Raw genomic sequence first — 17690 nt, 5'->3', positions numbered from 1 at the left:
GCTGCAAACATCTCATCACTGCCTCGGACCTTGGCACCTGGGTGATGAGGTGGCCTTTGCCACCACAGCACAAAATCTCATTTCTCTATTCCCCTCCTTCTGGCTGCTGGGGAAGGGACAGGATTACTGATCCCTCCGCCTCTTCCCTGCTGCTCCAGCTGCCTTAGAGGGCACGGGGAGCACAGTTTTATTATGTAGCCCTGCCTCTGCAGCGTTGTTCGTGGAGCTCCTACAAGATTCAAGTAGTTCACAAAAGCCCGGCTGGGGCCTCAAAGCTCTGGTGTCAGAGCGGAGTACAACAAACTGGGAATTGTGTTTTACATAAGGTACGGACAAAAAAAAAACCCCGCAGCTGCTGCAGCGATCTCGGGATGTACTCGCTGCCTCGAATTGTGTGGGGCACATAGATAATGTTCTGGTTCTTCCTGGCCTTGAAGCGTATGAAAATAGGCACACCAGCTGTAGCTGGGCGTCCAGAGATTTCCTTTAGTCACGGCACAGCCTCCTCACGCTGCAAACATCTCATCACTGCCTCGGACCTTGGCACCTGGGTGATGAGGTGGCCTTTGCCACCACAGCACAAAATCTCATTTCTCTATTCCCCTCCTTCTGGCTGCTGGGGAAGGGACAGGATTACTGATCCCTCCGCCTCTTCCCTGCTGCTCCAGCTGCCTTAGAGGGCACGGGGAGCACAGTTTTATTATGTAGCCCTGCCTCTGCAGCGTTGTTCGTGGAGCTCCTACAAGATTCAAGTAGTTCACAAAAGCCCGGCTGGGGCCTCAAAGCTCTGGTGTCAGAGCGGAGTACAACAAACTGGGAATTGTGTTTTACATAAGGTACGGACAAAAAAAAAACCCCGCAGCTGCTGCAGCGATCTCGGGATGTACTCGAATTGTGTGGGGCACATAGATAATGTTCTGGTTCTTCCTGGCCTTGAAGCGTATGAAAATAGTGAAAGCTGAATGCTGTGCCGATGGGATTCAACTTTGTGAATCCAGGCTTTAAAGAGCTCTCTTGCTCTTCACAGGGACTGTCAGGAGTGGCATGTTGAGTCTTTGTGGTTATTGTCGGAGTGTTTTCCCAGACAATATGTGCTCAAGTTATGCACTTAAAGGATGTTTTCTTTAACTGCTGGGCTGATGCATTCAGCTGCATGCCCAAAGACTTCGCCTCAAGAACCCGTGTTGCTAAAGACAATGTGAAGCCCTTAGTGGCAGTGCACGAGCACTTGGGAGGGAGGATTGGTGAACCCCTGGGTGAGGCAGAGGCAGAACAAGAGGGAGAGTTGGGTACAAAAGCACCCAGGACACGTGCGGTCCTACCAGGGCTGTTGAACCCCATAGAACAAGTCCTGGTACCTACTGCAGCATCTTCAGGGGCTCGAGCTTACCTGGCTGCTTTTTGAAATCACAGAGCTCCGCAGTGTCTCTCCCATCAAAGGTTTTGGGTTGTCTTTATTGGTTGGGGTTTTTTTAACCCCTGGGCAACTTGTGCGAGCTGTAGGCTGGTGCTTGCAGCATCCTTCCACACAATGGAGGTGCACCGTCGCTCTCCTTTCTGCAAGAGCAGCAGCTGGGGCATCCCAGCACCAGCTCCTCTGGGTGGTACGGGCTAGCAGCTCTTTGGCTGCATCCCACGTCAGGGCTGGTCCTAGACAGCAGTGTAAACAGACCCGAGCAGACCAAAGCTGGACTGCTAAGCACACCAGCAGATGAATAGATGAGATGAGATTTGCACAGCCTGCCTTTCCCTGCCTGACAGATCCCAGAGTGGATCCAAAGAGAAGAAATGATCTGTTTTCCAGGCTTGGTTTTGTGGAGGCAAACTTCTGTAAGGAAGCTGTCCCAGGAGGGAGAAATCTTCAGGGATCACCTTATCTCGCTGCATTTCTGCCATCATGGGCTGAAATCTCCAGGGGCTGGGGGAGGATGCAAAGTGAATTCAGTGCTTTCAGCTCCAGCACGAGGATCCTAGAAGCAATTTGGCTTTCAAGCTCAAACCCCAGCAATTAAACCTAACCTAGATTCTCACACAGCCTAAACCATAAACACTGTTCGGCCTGAATGTGGTTATTAATGAATCTCCTAGAGGAGAAATCAGGACAAAACTCAAGCAGTATCCCCGGCATAAACAAAGTCGGTTCTGCTGTGCAGGGTGCTGTCATGTTTTTGTACCACACATACACCAAGGGATTATTACATTTGCGTCCCAGAAATTGGACTGAGGCTCTCGCTCATCCTGCAGCACCACGACGCAGGTAACGACAGGGGCTCTAATGACACATCAAAGGCTTCGCTAAGCTCCCGGTAACCATGAGAACGAAGCTGAAGTGGTTTGTTGTACCGTCAGCCCTGGGAGAGGTATGTTTAGCCTGATTCACGCTTCTTGCCATTGTGTTGAGCAGTTCAAAGGACTTCCCATGACTTTAAAGAGAAAAACATGGTTTCTCTCCTGGATGTTCCACTTTGGCTGCCATTGTGCCAGCAAAGTGAAGAGAAAACATGGGGAATCTGGGATTTGATTTCAAGACAGTTCTGCATAAGTTACTGCTGGCGCCTGGGACAGATGAGCCAAAGGGCACAACAGCTGGATTATGTGGTTGCTGGCAGCTTGTCTATTTTTCACATGCTGTTTAGGCTTTATAATGACAGTTCAGGGCTCAAATGTCTGGACCTGAACAGGGCATCAGAGCATTGAAGCAAACCCCTGTGGCTAGCTGGCCGTGAGCTCCCTTACCCAGGGTAAAAGGGGCAAAGATGAGAATCTCTGCAACAGGCTCTTTTACCCAAATGCTGCAGAGGCAGCGGTAATTGTCTGGGAAGCCAGATACATTCCTCTTAGTTTGACATTTTGACGTTTCATTAAGCAAAGCATATGGTGCTGAGGAGTCCTTCGCCAGCAACAGGAGGTGACGGGGAAGGCCAGCGCGGGAGGGGGAGTGGAAGGGGAATGTGGGCACTCTCCTGAGCGCTGATTGATTCTGCAGCTCGCCTAAATACCTCTGCTAATTAGCACTCTGAAAGATGAGCGTGTGCAAGAGAGGCTGCAGGAGAAGGGGTGAAAGATGGCCAAGGGATGCAGGGGGAACAAGGAGTGGGCAGGAGCAAGCAGCAGTGCATAAACTCTGGTCGTGGGGAGAGCATCTCGGAGAGCCAGCACACCCCGGCGTGTGTCGGGGCAAATCGAAGAGGTTTGAGGCAAGGGACAACACCTGGGAGGGGGGATTGCTTCCCCCTGCAGCAGGGGAGCTGACTCCCTTCGTGTGTTATCTGTGACTTTGGGCTGGCTGAGGTTGCTGAACCAGGCTCCCCACTGGAATGAGATGGCATTTTCTCTTTTGGTTAATTTCAGGAGACTTTAAAGTTCCTTCAGTTGTAGGTGGAAAGCAGCAGATTAGGTTGCTTTTTCAGCGCTTTGTTGATGGATTTATTGTGGTGGTGTTTTCTGGCTTAGCTAATAAAATACACTTTAGATCTAAAATGTAATTGCTGCATTCCCACACGCCTATGGAGTCATCCAGTGTCCCTTGACAACACTTGCTCTTGTTGGCCATGGCCTGGAGAGGACAGGAGGGTATGGCCAAAGCCAGCTTGTGCCAGCTGGTCTCTGCTGCCGTCCTGGCCCCCTCTGAGGCTCTTTCTGGCAGCTCCAAATGTCACTCAATGACCAGACCCACAATCTGCAGTCCTTTGAGTTGTTCAGCCTTATTCATGGTGGCTGTTGATGACTGCCAAGACTTGCAAACAGTACAGTGGATGAACAGTACAGTTCTTGTTTTTTGGGGGAATTCAGGATACATCAGAAGGAAAGCACTGATCAGAGGAGAGGTCCTTTGGAAAAGCCAGCTTTGGGAACACCCAGCTAAAAGCCTTTTGAAATAATAAAGCAATTAGTGAAGGCAACAAAGGAATAGGAAGGTGAAAAGAAGAAGTCTTGAGCATCCTGCTGAGTGAGACAGGGGAAATGCATCAGCATTTCCTTTACACAAGTTACAGTGACAAATATTAGAAGAAAAAAATTCCATTGCAGATGGAAAGGACACAGAAATAATTCAATGGTAAGATCCTTGAGGACACGCTTGACAGGCTTGCCAACCATGAAGCTCCCCAAGTGAACTTGACAGAACAAAGCATCACAAAAGAAACAGAACTGGAGGAGCGAGGCTGTTGAGTTGACACCGTGCTTGTTTTCATACCTGCTTCTTGAAATCCTAATCTTTATCCCGGTTACAACAGAAACACATCAGAGCAAATGAGTAATTTGTTCACGGTGCCCTTCGAGTGTCCAGAAGAAAATCATTCCAACAGTGTGCTTGTAGGCTTGTCTCAAAATCACTGTCAGTCTTTCAGTTGACTTCAATGAGTCTTGGTTGAAGTCCTAAAGATTAGGTCATCTTCTGTCTCTTGTAAAACAGATACATTCAGTCCAGAGCTGAAGAAGCGATCAGCAAGTCAGAAAGAATGATTTGTTTCCAAGGAAGTTGTATTGGCCACACAGTGGTTCTCGGATGGGTGAGGGAGCCAAGCTGGGGCCAGACATAACGCAAACAGGACAGTCATCATCACCTCTTTGTCAGTAGAATGGTTACTACAGGACATTGTGGTCACTATCCATGTACATGGATTCAGAAAGGATTGGCATACTTAGAGTAAAAGCGGTCCTTGGTCTCTCAGTCACCTCTGAACCATGAACGCCGTAAGCCACCAGCTGCTGGGAGATGACAGCAAGGTGTGGTTTGCTCTGAAACCACCCAGGTTTCCTACTTCTCTATAAATATCCACTGGCTTCCTCTACTGGAGGTGGAGTCAGCTGGCATAGACCCAATAAACTGGCTGTGATTAACCTGGCCAGAGTATGGAGCATTGCATCAGCCATGGTTGGGCTGTGAGCCCTCGGGACTCAACAGCCAGCCCCTCAGGGCTTCAGTGCATGAAGCCCCAGTCTCCATGGGACATACAGGGACCAAGTCCAGCTGATGCTGAGTAGCTAAGAGCTGTTTATCAGGATCCAACCTGTCCTGATTTTGAGAGTTGCTTTTATAGGTTTCCCTGCCCAGCCTGTGGAGTAGTTTCTGGGGCACAGTGGGGTGGATGCGCCCAGTGGAGACAGGACAGTGGTGCCTGGCACTGAAAAACAGCAGAAATGAATATGTGCTGCTGTTCCATTAAGGAGCAGGGAGGTACCACTAAAATGCTGTGGGGCTGGGTTCAGAAGGTCTGCAGGAAACTCACCGCTTTCCTTTTCTAGCTCATACAAGACTAAGGCGTAGACTTCCCCATGGTGCCATCTGCTCAGCAGCACGGTGACCCCAGCGACCACTGCAAAGGGATCACATGCCTCACCTCCCAGACATTCCCAAAGGCTGGGTTAACCAGTGTTTAAATCCCTGCTGTGGGTGCTGCAGGGACTCTGGGTCACGCAGGAGGGTTTTGGCCACCCAGCCCTGCCCCATCAAAGTTACAGCATCTTCCAGCTCTGCTCCTCCACTTCTTGATTTAATGCCTCTGCCCGTCTCTCGTGGGGATGCCAGCTTTCCTGGACCCTCTAAAAGAAGCAGATGAGGCTGGACGTGGGTGTGAAATGGCGAGGTTCGTTTCCTCACCTGGCAGAGCAGAATTCACAGCCAACAGAGAGTTTTCCAGCGCAGCCGACGCGGAGCAGCTGTGCAGGAATTTTGTTGCTGCTCCATCCCTCGCTCGCGCTGGTGTCCTCCTGTCACAGCACCATCTGCCGCCTGCAGCCACCATCGCTGCAGCCCCGGAGATCCCCTGCCACCTCCAAGCGATTCTGCTTTGTTTCCCCCACAGGGCTTTTTAGGGCAATTTGTGAAGTCCTTGGCTTTGTCCACCAAATCTTTTATGCCATTTAAAGAACAGTTTCCTCTTTTTTTTTTTTATTTTTTTGTGGATTGATTTCCACCTCAAAGAAATAACCTTTATTTTTCTTTTCTTTTCTTTCCTTTTTTTTTTTTCTTGGTTCCTTTTAGCAAACAAAATCTGAACCCTTTCATTTTTTTCAGGGTTTGTTTTACATTTGACTAAATGTAAAACATGACTCGGTATTTTCTATGAAGAATAACTTACCTGAACCTTTTTTCCAGCCGAAGAAAAATATCTCAAAAGATGCTTTCCACTGTGCTTCTTGACCCAGGTTTTCCACAAGCCACCTTCAGCCCTTCGGTCTGTGCACTGGCCCTCTGTATCCACCTGTTCCTCCTGTCATGGTTTATTTGCTATTTTGCCGAGCCGTCAGAAGCGGGTCATTTTTTCTACCAATGGTTCCTTCAGAGAAGATTGTATTAGAGGTCTCCTGGGAAGCCGTCTGTCCTGGCTCTCCCCCTCCTAGGCTGCGGGCTTTGCAGTACTTCAGGAAGGAACACGAGCTTAGAGCTACCTATTTTAGAGCCTTTTATAACAGAGCCTTTAATGCCTGGCCCCGTGTTCTGCAGCACACCGCTTTCGTGGTTGTGCCTCCCTCAAAAAACCGCTTCCTGACGAGGTATCCTATTGGGATTTGGTGGATGCCTGAAGTGCACAAGTTGTCCTGCACCCCCCCAAAAACAGCCCCAGGACACACAGTTCTGCCTCCGCCTGCAGCATCCTTCCCACCAGCGAGGAAAGAGCCAGGGGAGGTGGGTTGAGGTGCCCCCACATGCACAGGGTTGTGTTGTGCCCTGGTGCAACACCTGCAGCTTCATGGCTCTGACTGACATTGTTCAACAAGCCCAGCAGCGCTGTGGCTTCCTGACTCAACAACTTGCCAGCCCTCGGCTCCTTCCAGACCAGTAGGAAGAACAGGACGTGTTCTCCAGAAGCCCTTTCCCTCCGCTTTCCAGCACGGTCCCCGAGATGTCCCCTGGCCCCAGGCATTAATGAGCTCTTTGTGCACAGTGCGTAAGCAAACAGAGGTCCTGGGCTTTGGCAGATTTTCTGATTGCACTGAGTGGATAAAGATGAACTCAGTCAATAGGGTTGAGTTTATAGAATGGGAAAAGGTGGCCAGGTCTGTGTGCCTGCCGTTCTCTCCGCAGCTGATGGCCTTCTGCCCAGAGACCCAGAGGTTAGTGACCACATCGTGGCCTTTGTCGCATTTGATGGATGCAGGGCAGGGATGCTGTGGCAGAAGGGCCGGGTGGGAGCCTCCACGGCCGTGTGTTTCTGATCGTGCCCTGTGTTTTGTCTTGTAGGCTAACGATTCATGCAGAGTGCCCTATGCACCTGGAGGACTTCCCAATGGATGTGCACGCTTGCCCGCTGAAATTCGGGAGCTGTAAGTACCCTGCTCAGCCTCTGCAAGGAGGTGGGTACAGAGCTAAGGAGCAGTCCTCTGTGTGGCTAGTGTTTTCTGGTGTTTTAGTAACAGCATTATTAATTATTATTCCTAACGATAACATGACCAAAAATTTGTTTCTGGTATCTCTCACATGCAATTCCTACCAGTGTCCAAAATGGGTAGCAAGCAAATCTCTGGTCTGTTCTGGCTCAGGATGGGGTAGACACCTATGGTTTTGCTGTAAGGTTATTAGGGAAGTAAGAGCAGCAGCTTTCCGTTGCCCTCCCTGCCTTGGGGGGGAAGCACTGCCTCTTCATCGCTGCCTCAGCAGGATCTGCATTGGTAGAAAACTCAGAGATGCTTTTCTTTCATCACAAGGTGATCCTGTGGGGACATCTTTGGGAAGATAGCAGTGGTATCTGTTTCTAGGTATCCTATCCAGCTTCCCCACATCACTCCTGCCACTCTGGGGAGAGCCTGAGATTTCTGGTTGCCCTGGCTCCATGCTCCAATGGAGCTTACAAACCTCTTGCTCCTCTTCAGTCTGTGAGGCAGGCTGCTCTCAAGTAAAAGGCTTGGAAATTCTGGGAATCTCAGTCCCAATACCCGAGGGTCCTGGTTTAGGGAAGGTTTGGAGGCTGTTGCTGAGTTGAAAGCTGCTCCCAGCCTCCCAGGCTTGCAGCTGCTCATCCACCTGGGCTTCCCTGTCCCTGCCTAGCAACAAGCTCCCTCTTCTCTCCTGTATGCAAGTTAAATTTCTTTTGCTTTTGTTCCTAAAGTGAGTGGGAACCAAATCCCAAGCCACTGGTTCGCCACAATGTGGAAATAAATTTCCTAGTCCAGCTCTGCCTGGTCCAGCAAACTGAGCACCACTCTCAGTCCCTGTTTGCATTAGAAGGAAGAGTTACCCACCTCCAACTAAGGGATGAGCCCTTACCAGTAACCTCCCTCTTGGACCTTAAGAAAACTGAGAAATTACAACCTTTCTAAACTGGTGCTTCCTTCCTATAGTCATTTGGGAGTTAACTCAGAAGAAAGTTGAAAAGTTTGATTGACATCAGAAGGAATCACATTTATCATGTGCATCTGCTCCTCTGCCTCATGACAAAATGCATCCATGAAACTGGATTATTCAAAACTACTAAAATAAAGTTATTTCTTAGGCAGCACCTAATTAAATGTAGAACTCGTTGCCACAAGACATCACTGAGGCCAGTAAGTAAAATAGCAAGCCTTAGAGGAGGATGAATTATTAATGTTAATTGACCTTGTGAGGAGGGATATAAAATCTCATACCTCAGGCCTAAACTCTGGGATTATTACAAGACTTGCAGGAAGGCAGATTACTCCACATCTAATTGCTTATAATGTTTCTTGGTGAGGAAAAGAGATTAATGTGCATATTTTTGCTGGAACACCCTTTGGGGTTCTTCTGGGTATTTTTACTGATTTGGCCTGTGAATGATGAGAGTTTTGACACAAGCAGCTCAGAGAGCTGCCCCTGATTAACATTAGTACAGCTTTTTTTAAAGCACCCATCCACACGGAGCTGAGCTCACCTCTCCTGTGTTGGAGGGGGATTAAACTAGTGTTTGCACCAAAAAGCCATCGACAGCTGGATGCTGCTCATTTGCAAGAAGCTTGGAGTGGGTCAGACCTGTAAGTAGAAGGACAATACCAGGGCCAGACACATGCTGTTCAAAGGAGGGCCAAATTTGCTGCAGTGACCAGCTTCCAGCGACCCCCCACAACCTGAATGGCTCATCAGTGGCCTGCTGTCCCTGTGCCACCACGGCAGCCACCCGAAGAGGGAAGGCAGAGAGCTTGCAGGAGAAGTAAGGGCATCAGGCATTTCAGATAGCTTCACCTGCCCACCTGCGTCATTCTTTGCAGTGAAGGTGATGACTTTACCTGTCACCATGTTCCCTAGAAGATGGATGTACGCAGCAGAGAACAACTGTTTCTAAGCCAGTCATGGGACATTTGTACAGCAGCTGTCTGAGACGAGGCTAGCAGAAGATGTTGTTGAAGTTACCAGCTCCACTAAATGTCAAAGAGCTGTCCTTGTTTGAATTGGACTAGACCGCATTGCAAGTGAGACATTGAGCAGAACCAAAAAAGCTTCATGGCATTAAATATGTTCCAAGCATCCATGCCATGCCTACATGACACCAGATACGATTCTGTCCTGGGCGACCAAATATGTAGACAACTAGGTTTTTTTTCAGGGAGGATGGCAATCAAACTGTGGGCAAGTTTCCTTTGTAGACTGAGGGCGGTGGTGGGTGAACTGTGACTGCCAGAGCAGAAGGTGGTGCCCATCAAGGCGGAAGAGCATTGGCAGAGTTGTACAAAGCTAAGCCCAAAGGAGGATGGAGGCCTTCAGAAGCATGTTGAGAGCTGGAAGGAGGGTCTGGAAAAGCAGAGTGTTGCACATGGGGTGAGAGGTGCCAGCCTGCATCAGAAGTGCTTAGGCAGCACGCTTGCATGCTGAGAAACATTGGCTGATCATCAAAACCGCTCCCCCACTTTGCACAGCACCTGCTTAGTATTTAACAGGTTTGCCAAAGCCTACAGTGCAGGGGTAACAGTGGTTGTTTTAAAAAGATTAGAGAAATCTGGTGGTTTCAGGGCACAGTCTTCCACAAAGCAGGAGCTGAGGCATTTGTGTAGTAGGCCTGACCTGACTCCAGCCAAAGAATTCCTTAATGTCTTAATAGGAGAAGCTGGTGATAAAAATGAATTAAGAACTTGTTTTAGTGAACTTAGTTCTTGCCTAAAAAGCTGGTGCAGAGTGGGTATAGACAGGAAGCTTGGGCAATATGGGGAGAAGCAGCTTCTAGTAGAGTCTGGAGAGACTCAATTTCTAGGTACTGTAGAACTGGCCAACCCAAGAGCATGCGGGTGACGCTGGGAAAGGCTGTGAGGACAAGCAGGGGTTGGGCCACAAAGGCTTGTGAAGGTTCTGGTGACTCTGTGTGTTAGAGAGAGGTGTTTGCACATGGAGAGCTGGGCAGGTGGGATAGAGAGGGGAAGTTGCAAGCCCCTGGAAGGTTGTCCTGGCCCTGAGCCTGGCTCTCCTCCATCCAGCGGTCCAGCGGCACTCACCTGATATGTCTCTAGCTTTTCTCTGCACTGGGGGAATGGCCTGGAGACTGGCAAACCACAGTGTTGTGCAGGGGAAAAAGCATCTTGGTGGGAGGGCACATTACCTTGTGAGGTTGCAGAGGGTTGCATCTGCGTGAGGGTAAAGATTTTTAAACTTTTTCTCCTTAGCCTAAAACTCAACGCATTCAGCCTTTCCTGCCAGCTGCTCCCAGTGTGTGACTCTCCTGGTCCCTGGCATGGCAGGGCTGTGGCTGTCCTGCTGCCCCAGCAGCCTGCTGGTCTGGACGCCTTCCTATCTTGTCTCTGCTCGGAGCCAGCTCTTGCAGAGTCAGCACGTCAAGGGGACAGCGTGTCTCTCAACGACAGCGCTCTGCCCCCTCTTCCAGCTTCCCTCCCCAGCTCCCTTTCACTCATTTGACTTAACATTTGCTGAACTGCCTTGGTCTCTGGCCATGCTTGGCTGTGCTCAGCCATGTGGCTCTGAGGAATGCACAGCAGGGATTAATTTGGCTACAGGCTAATTTTGGTATATTCTGGGTCAGGCAGAAGCACAAACCTCATTCTTCTTTCTCCTCTGCAGATGCCTACACAAAGACAGAGGTGATCTACACCTGGACACTGGGGAAGGATAAATCAGTGGAAGTAGCGAAGGGTGGATCTCGCCTGAACCAGTATGACCTGCTGGGCCATGTTGTTGGGACAGAGATGGTTCGATCCAGCACAGGTACTTGTGGGACCATAATGTGGTGTCTGGGCTGTCAGACAAGATAGACCCATGTGCTTTGAATGTCATGATTTGGCATAACTATAGAGGCAGGACCTGTGGAGAGTGAGCTCCACAGTAGTTCCCAAGCCACGTGCTGCTGGACAATATGGCTGGGGACATCTGGAGCAGTCACTAAAGGATTTAGCTTTTAGTGGTTTCCACTGAAAGAGCCTTATCACCCATACCCTCTAGAAAACTGATTTCAAGCATCTAAAAATGGTCTGTTTTGTAGAAAATTTGCCCCACCTTGCCCAGCTGGTTCTTGGTACTGTGGGTTCATTTGTCTTGGATCCCTTTCCAGTCCCTCAGGAGAACATTGCAGGCAGGGGAGGCAAATGCAACATAATGTTCAGTGTGATTTTCACTGCATCTGCTTACACAAATATTATCCTAGCTAATAGAAGATTATCCCAAACAAATGTTTCCTCTGATTAATGACCAATATTAATCATCTTTCTCTCCCATCTGCTGCTCCTCCCTTCCCCTCTGAATCCAGGTACTGATAGCTTCTGTTATCTCATGTGTGTCTCATCTTTCTTTTTCTTTTCTTTTCTTTTTTTTTTTTTTTTCTTTTTCTTCTGTATGCACCAGTAGTTCTCTCATTTGAGGATATTTCCTCTCTGGTGCACTTGATTTTAATAGTGTCTGTCTGTAACAACTCATATCACCTCCCTTGGGGAAATGTGGGGAGTCCAGGGAACTAAATGTCATAATATCTGGCCCATCTCTCTACTTAAGTTGTAGTAAAATGTACAGATGAATAACCTGAAGTGGCAAGAAAGCTGCTAAAGGCTCCTGTGTGTAATGATTTAGCAGAGCCATGCTCACAACAAAAAGGCACAATAATCCAACAAAATATCCAGAGCTTTGAGTGGAGGAATAGGGCATTGAGGGAAATTAGGGACAGCTGCTTCTTTGGTTTACAGCCCAGACCTTTAACAACAGAACTTGCTCCGATTTTTGAGATGGTCACAGTGAGGTAAGGTGGAATACTTTCAGGATTGTCAGAGAAAATAAAATCATTTTTCCAGAAGTCCTACTGAAGCACTGTTAGGGTCTCTCTAGACTTAAGTGATCTTACCCACAACACGGCTCCCTGGGCTGGAGCAGGAAAGGGATGGGAGCTGGATGAGGAGAAGACCCCCCCAGAGCCATCTTGTGCCTGGGGTGAAACAGGGAAAGCCTATTGCTTGGTTGTTTATCGGCATTGATTTGCCTTTGTCCCATAACTGTTTTATAGTGAATTAAAGTCATCTCCAGAGAAGTGTTTTGAAAGGACAGATGCTGTGTGAAAGTCACCCAGGGCACACTGGGGCATGTCCTAGCATGGCACAGCAGTTGTGTGTGCATGGGCAGGACGTGCAAAGTCAATGCTGAGCATGCATCCCTCCTTCCCATGGAGGTTAGGGTGGCCTGCCTTGCTGTAAGATACCAGGGCATGCCAGCCAGTGACAATACAACACACACTCTGCAGTTTCAGCTAAGAACTTGAAAGTTTGTTCAGGACAGGTCTTAAGTGGTCTAGATGTGGATTGGTGATCAGCTGGCCCCACCCTGGAAAGCACCAGCAGCTCAGCATCTCTAACCGGCTGTCTCTGCAGGAGAGTATGTCGTCATGACCACACACTTCCACCTCAAGAGGAAGATTGGGTACTTTGTCATCCAGACCTACCTACCCTGCATCATGACGGTCATCCTGTCCCAGGTCTCCTTCTGGCTTAACAGGGAGTCCGTTCCTGCCCGAACAGTTTTTGGTGAGTCTGCAAGCATGAGGGAATCCTCTTGGGTAGGGGGAGAAAGGTACCACAAATAGAATCATAGAATTGTAGAATCATTTAGGTTGGAAAAGACCCTTGGGTCGAGTCCAACCATCTACCCTACCCTACAAAGTTCTCCCCTACACCATATCCCCCAACACCACATCTGAACGACTCTTAAACACATCCAGGGATGGTGACTCAACCACCTCCCTGGGCAGCCTATTCCAATGCCTGACTGCTCTTCCTGTGAAAAACTCTTTCCTAATGTTCAGGCGAAACCTATCCTGTTGGAGCTTGAAGCCATTCCCTCTTGTTCTATTGCTAATTACCTGGGAGAAGAGACCAGAACCAACCTCTCTACAATGTCCTTTCAAGTAGAGCTGGTCTTCTCCAGCCCTTGACCGGCATCAGTGAAGCTGGTGGCCATTTCCCAGAGCAGTTCTTAGTGTCTTTCTAGTGCCCTGCTGCCACTGAATCACTGCAAAAATACTCCTGTCCATGTTTCTGCTACAAGGCAAGCCATAAATATTAACAGTAATCAAGGTATTGATCATCTAATTATATGCATTTGGCTGTGTCTGCTTACCTATATTGGCTTTTGAGTTGAGGAGAGAATAGGTACATAGGGAGGCATTGAAAGCTCTACCTTTGAAATTGCTAATGTGCCCCTGGTTAGAGCTGCACATAACAAGTTCCTGGGCTGAGGCGGTAGAACTGCACAGTAAATATATTGTTATTTTTTTCTTCAGCTGGTTTCAGATGCTCTCTCCAAGGCAAAGTGTCAGGCTGGCATGGTACATATATTAATAGCTTTTACAAGCATTTAATAACAGAATTGCTTTGTGCTTTCCTCCCAAGACCTTTAGTTCTGTATCTTCGCGCACACACTCACAGAGCAGGTGTGATGCTGCAGGATTGTATTTCCTGGAAATAGCAGTGTCCAGCAGACACCACTTAACAGAGAGTGTATTGGACAAGAGTCACCAAGCAGAGAGGTGATATAGGGTACCACCTGCTTGTCTTTTTGAATAAGACAGAAAGTGGTGCCTTTTCAAAGATCATGAAGCGTTTTCTCTGTAGCAAGAGTTGTAATAGAAGTATTCCCACAAACCCAGCAAAGCTGATGTCCTCCTTTCTGAACCCTCTCTGCAGGCCTGGACCTTGTCCCCGTGCCGTGGGTTGTAACGGGACACAGGGAAGCTCACAGGTGGTTCTGAACTAGAAGGGGATCATTATGGGGCTTGTGAAATGTAGGCCATGAACAAGCTTTAAAATTTACAGTTGACCCCAACTTCTCCCTGGTGGGGAGAGGCACTGGATTAGCCTTCCCTTCCCTGGTGATGCAGATGCTACAGCGATCCCCAGGGTCGGTTAGTATCACCAAACTGGTTTGCACGATCCAGACTGCAAGAGCTGCGATGAACAGTGACAACAGTGAAGAAGTGGGAATGCAGCCCCTTAGCGTTGGTGTTTTCCTCCAGCAGAATGGAAAAGGGGGAGCTCAGACAGAATCAACGTGGAAAATAGGAGCAGTTGAGGCACGTAGGGAGTCATCGATGAACTTTCCTCACTCATCTGTCTGTAAATCATCTACAGCTAAACCCCACAGAGTGGGCACCTGGACCCCGTGTCTGTCCATGCCCCAGGTGGGCTCTTAGATCTGCAGCGGTTCTGGAGGGTCTCTGCTCTCCCAACACCAGGGATGAGCCATTCTCTGAGGATACTTGATTCCCTCCTGCATTATCCTGAGATTTGCAATTAGACTGCTTTCCTTGAGTAGGAGCTCAGACCGAGCAGGAAAGAGCTGACTGAAAAATTAAAACCTACCTTTGTGAAAAATGTCTTTGCTCCCAAATTGCCTTGCTTTCCTATTAAGAAAATAATGAGAATTCCAATTGTTTAAATTGTTTATTCCTCTTTTTTTTTGCCCCTCAGAAAGTATTGTCAACAATATTATTAAAACTCTTCAATTACCAGGAGTATGGCTTAAGGGAAGTGAAAATTAGTCAATATTTTTATAATGTTTTTAATGCATTTTTAATTGAAAAGCACATTATTGGGGAAAATGGATAGCAATGGTTGCTTGCTTTAATGAAAAAAGCTTTAAAAGACATTTTACAACAGATCATTTTTTTTAAGATAAATTGTAGTGACACTCCTCCTGGCAGCCTGGGCCACTGACGAGTGCCTGGCCTTGCCAGCATCACCCAGGATCCCAGTGTCCATCCATGCAGGTCACGAGACACTATATCCAAAATGTTGACAGAACACATTGGATGAGCGGCCAGTTCCTGGTCCTCCATGAAGTTTTCAACCCTGTAGCTGTCCTTTTTACTGTTATCTTGTTATTATTTTTCTTTTATTGCAAAAGCAACCAGAGGCTTCGCCATGACAGAGCTGGGTCTATCATCACACAACTTACCCCGCTGGCAGATGAGGAATCAAATGTGGGTGCCTATCTATGAGCTAGGACTTTTATAGTGAGCAGAGATCTAGTCAGTGGAGTTTGGGGAATATTAATTTCATCCTAATGCAGATGTTTGCCATTGATTTATATGAATTGGAGATACTCCAAACTTAACCAGAGAAGTCCCTGAGCAACCTGAAGCTGGCCCTGGTTCAAGCAGGGGCTGGACAAGCTGACTTCCCTTCCAACATGGACTGTTTCATTATTCTATGAATTGCACCATCGACTTGTGCTGGGTAAGACTGGTAATTCCAGTGGGAATGTGGGCCGCATGGCTTGGAGGATGGCTCCTAAATTTACGTGATGGAAATGCCAACTCTGCGGTTTGAGGAGAAACCGGGTGGGTACGAGCGTATGGTCTCACACCATCCTTGTCTCCTGCTGTCTTTCCACAGGTGTCACCACAGTCCTCACCATGACCACACTAAGCATCAGCGCAAGAAACTCGTTACCTAAAGTGGCGTACGCGACGGCCATGGACTGGTTCATAGCCGTTTGTTATGCCTTTGTGTTTTCTGCGCTGATCGAATTTGCCACCGTCAACTACTTCACCAAGCGCAGCTGGGCTTGGGATGGCAAGAAGGTGCTGGAGGCCCAAGAGATGAAGGTCAGCCCTGTGGCCAAGGCCAGGGAGAAGGGGGTGGTGAAGAAATGCTGCACGAGAGAGCTGCGCCGGGGCCAGGAGTGGGTAACATGCAGCCCCACAGCACTCCGGGAGGCTGGATGCTACTTACTGGGGTCCTCAGCTCAGGTCTTGACTGGAGCAGTTCTTGAGGGTCAAGGGAGGAAGGGCTTGGGGGGCTGGTCGCTGTGCTTAGCTGGAGAAAAACACCCAGGCATGGCTGCTCACTTTTCCCTCTGTCCTGCACGGCCATTTGCTGGAAATGTGAATGCATGCATGTTTTGGTCTTGCACCGCTGGTGGTCTCCTCTCTCCTTTCTTCTCCCTCCAACCCATAAATGCCCTGCTCCATGTTGCTAGCATGTCACACAAACCCAAATATGCCATGGGACGCCAGCCTGGCCAATGGAGATGGTCCCACTCTGCTGTGTCCCCTGCGGCTGGTAGCCCTGACTCTAGGTCTCCCCTGGCATGGGCAAGCATGGGTGCAGCGATGGGGAGGTCCACAGCTGCCGGCAGCTACTGCTTCGTAAGTTCGGGCCAAGGGGGTGGGTGGGAAGCAAGCAATCAGAAATGGCAACTGGCAGTAAATTAGTGCCTGGCATTACCCACGTTTTCCCTTCTCGCTCGGGATCAGCCTCTCTGGCAGCTTCCTTCCTGACAGCCACCGCTGCCCCTGCTCGTGTCCGCTCCCTCCTAACTGATCTAATCTGGGCTGAGCAGAGAAATCGCTTACGGTAGCATGCCTCTCCCTGTTTATATTTATTGAATCAATTTGAAAATCAGCTTTGTCCTTGTTCTTGGTTCTGGGGCTTTTCTATTTTACTCTTTTGCATTTTAATGTGTTGTTTAAAATTGTTGTGGGTCTATATGCAAATACCTGGCAGAATTGCAGTAACTTTTGGAAAGACAACAGCCAGTCATCTCTCTGGTATGGAGGTCAAAGCAGGAGAACAGAAGCCTTGTGGAGAGCCACAGCCATCACTGGGCATTGAATGCCTCTCTTGTGTTTCTTGGACTCTCTCTATCTGTTTGCTTTTGCAGCTGTGGTCTGAGCAACAGACTCATGGCAGAAAGGCTCCAGAGGAGGCCAGCTGATGGTCTTCCACTTCCATCGTGAACAATAATGCTAATCTGGCCTCTAGAGATGAGAGAAGCCTTTCCTGGATCGTTGGCATGAGCAAAGGATCAGAACAGGTCCTCAAAGCAACCATGTCCCTTTCAGGGATGGGGAAATGAGCACAAAGTCAGGATTCACACAGCCTTGGGCAATTATGTGAACTGGGCACAGGCGAAAAAGCAGCAAAGGCTCAAAAGCATCACTTTGTCATAGAAGCAGCGTGCCCCTTAATTTATTCATTGACCCAGCACTGCAAGACTAACGGTGCTGAAACAATAGGGTAAGAGCATGTAGAGTGTTTGCCCACGTGGTAATCAAACAAGAAAACAAAGCAGGACCAGGAATGTTTCAGAGGGAGTGCTCTTTGTGAGCTTGCTGCAATTGGTATCAAGCTGGAGAATCAGGACCGACTTCAAATTTGTGGATTTTTTTTCAAGCCAAGCCTGATCTTTGTTTTAGAAGGCTAACCCACCCCTAGTCCGCAGCTCAGAGAGATCCCTCGAGACTGGTGGGCTTTCAGGGAGCTTGGGAGTACAATGTGTCACCATATTTGCTTGTCATCGTTATTCCATTGGA

General features: G+C 48.7%; 1 protein-coding gene across 1 annotated transcript in view; it reads left to right on the top strand.

The window, feature by feature from the left end:
* GABRA3 (gamma-aminobutyric acid (GABA) A receptor, alpha 3) overlaps positions 1 to 17690 on the top strand; it is a 79363-nt gene that overhangs the window by 47581 nt on the left and 14092 nt on the right. Inside the window, exons 6-9 of the mRNA XM_014955217.1 lie at positions 7187 to 7269; positions 10961 to 11104; positions 12748 to 12900; positions 15769 to 15980. Of these exons, the coding sequence (XP_014810703.1) occupies positions 7187 to 7269; positions 10961 to 11104; positions 12748 to 12900; positions 15769 to 15980 (592 nt within the window). The remainder of the gene's footprint in view (positions 1 to 7186; positions 7270 to 10960; positions 11105 to 12747; positions 12901 to 15768; positions 15981 to 17690) is intronic.

This window comes from Calidris pugnax, unplaced genomic scaffold (genome assembly GCF_001431845.1).
Source record: "Calidris pugnax isolate Ruff unplaced genomic scaffold, ASM143184v1 scaffold38, whole genome shotgun sequence".
NCBI classification, from domain to species: Eukaryota; Metazoa; Chordata; class Aves; order Charadriiformes; family Scolopacidae; genus Calidris; species Calidris pugnax.
The sequence above is the reverse complement of the archived record's forward strand: the minus strand, read 5'-3'. Positions and strand labels throughout refer to the sequence as shown.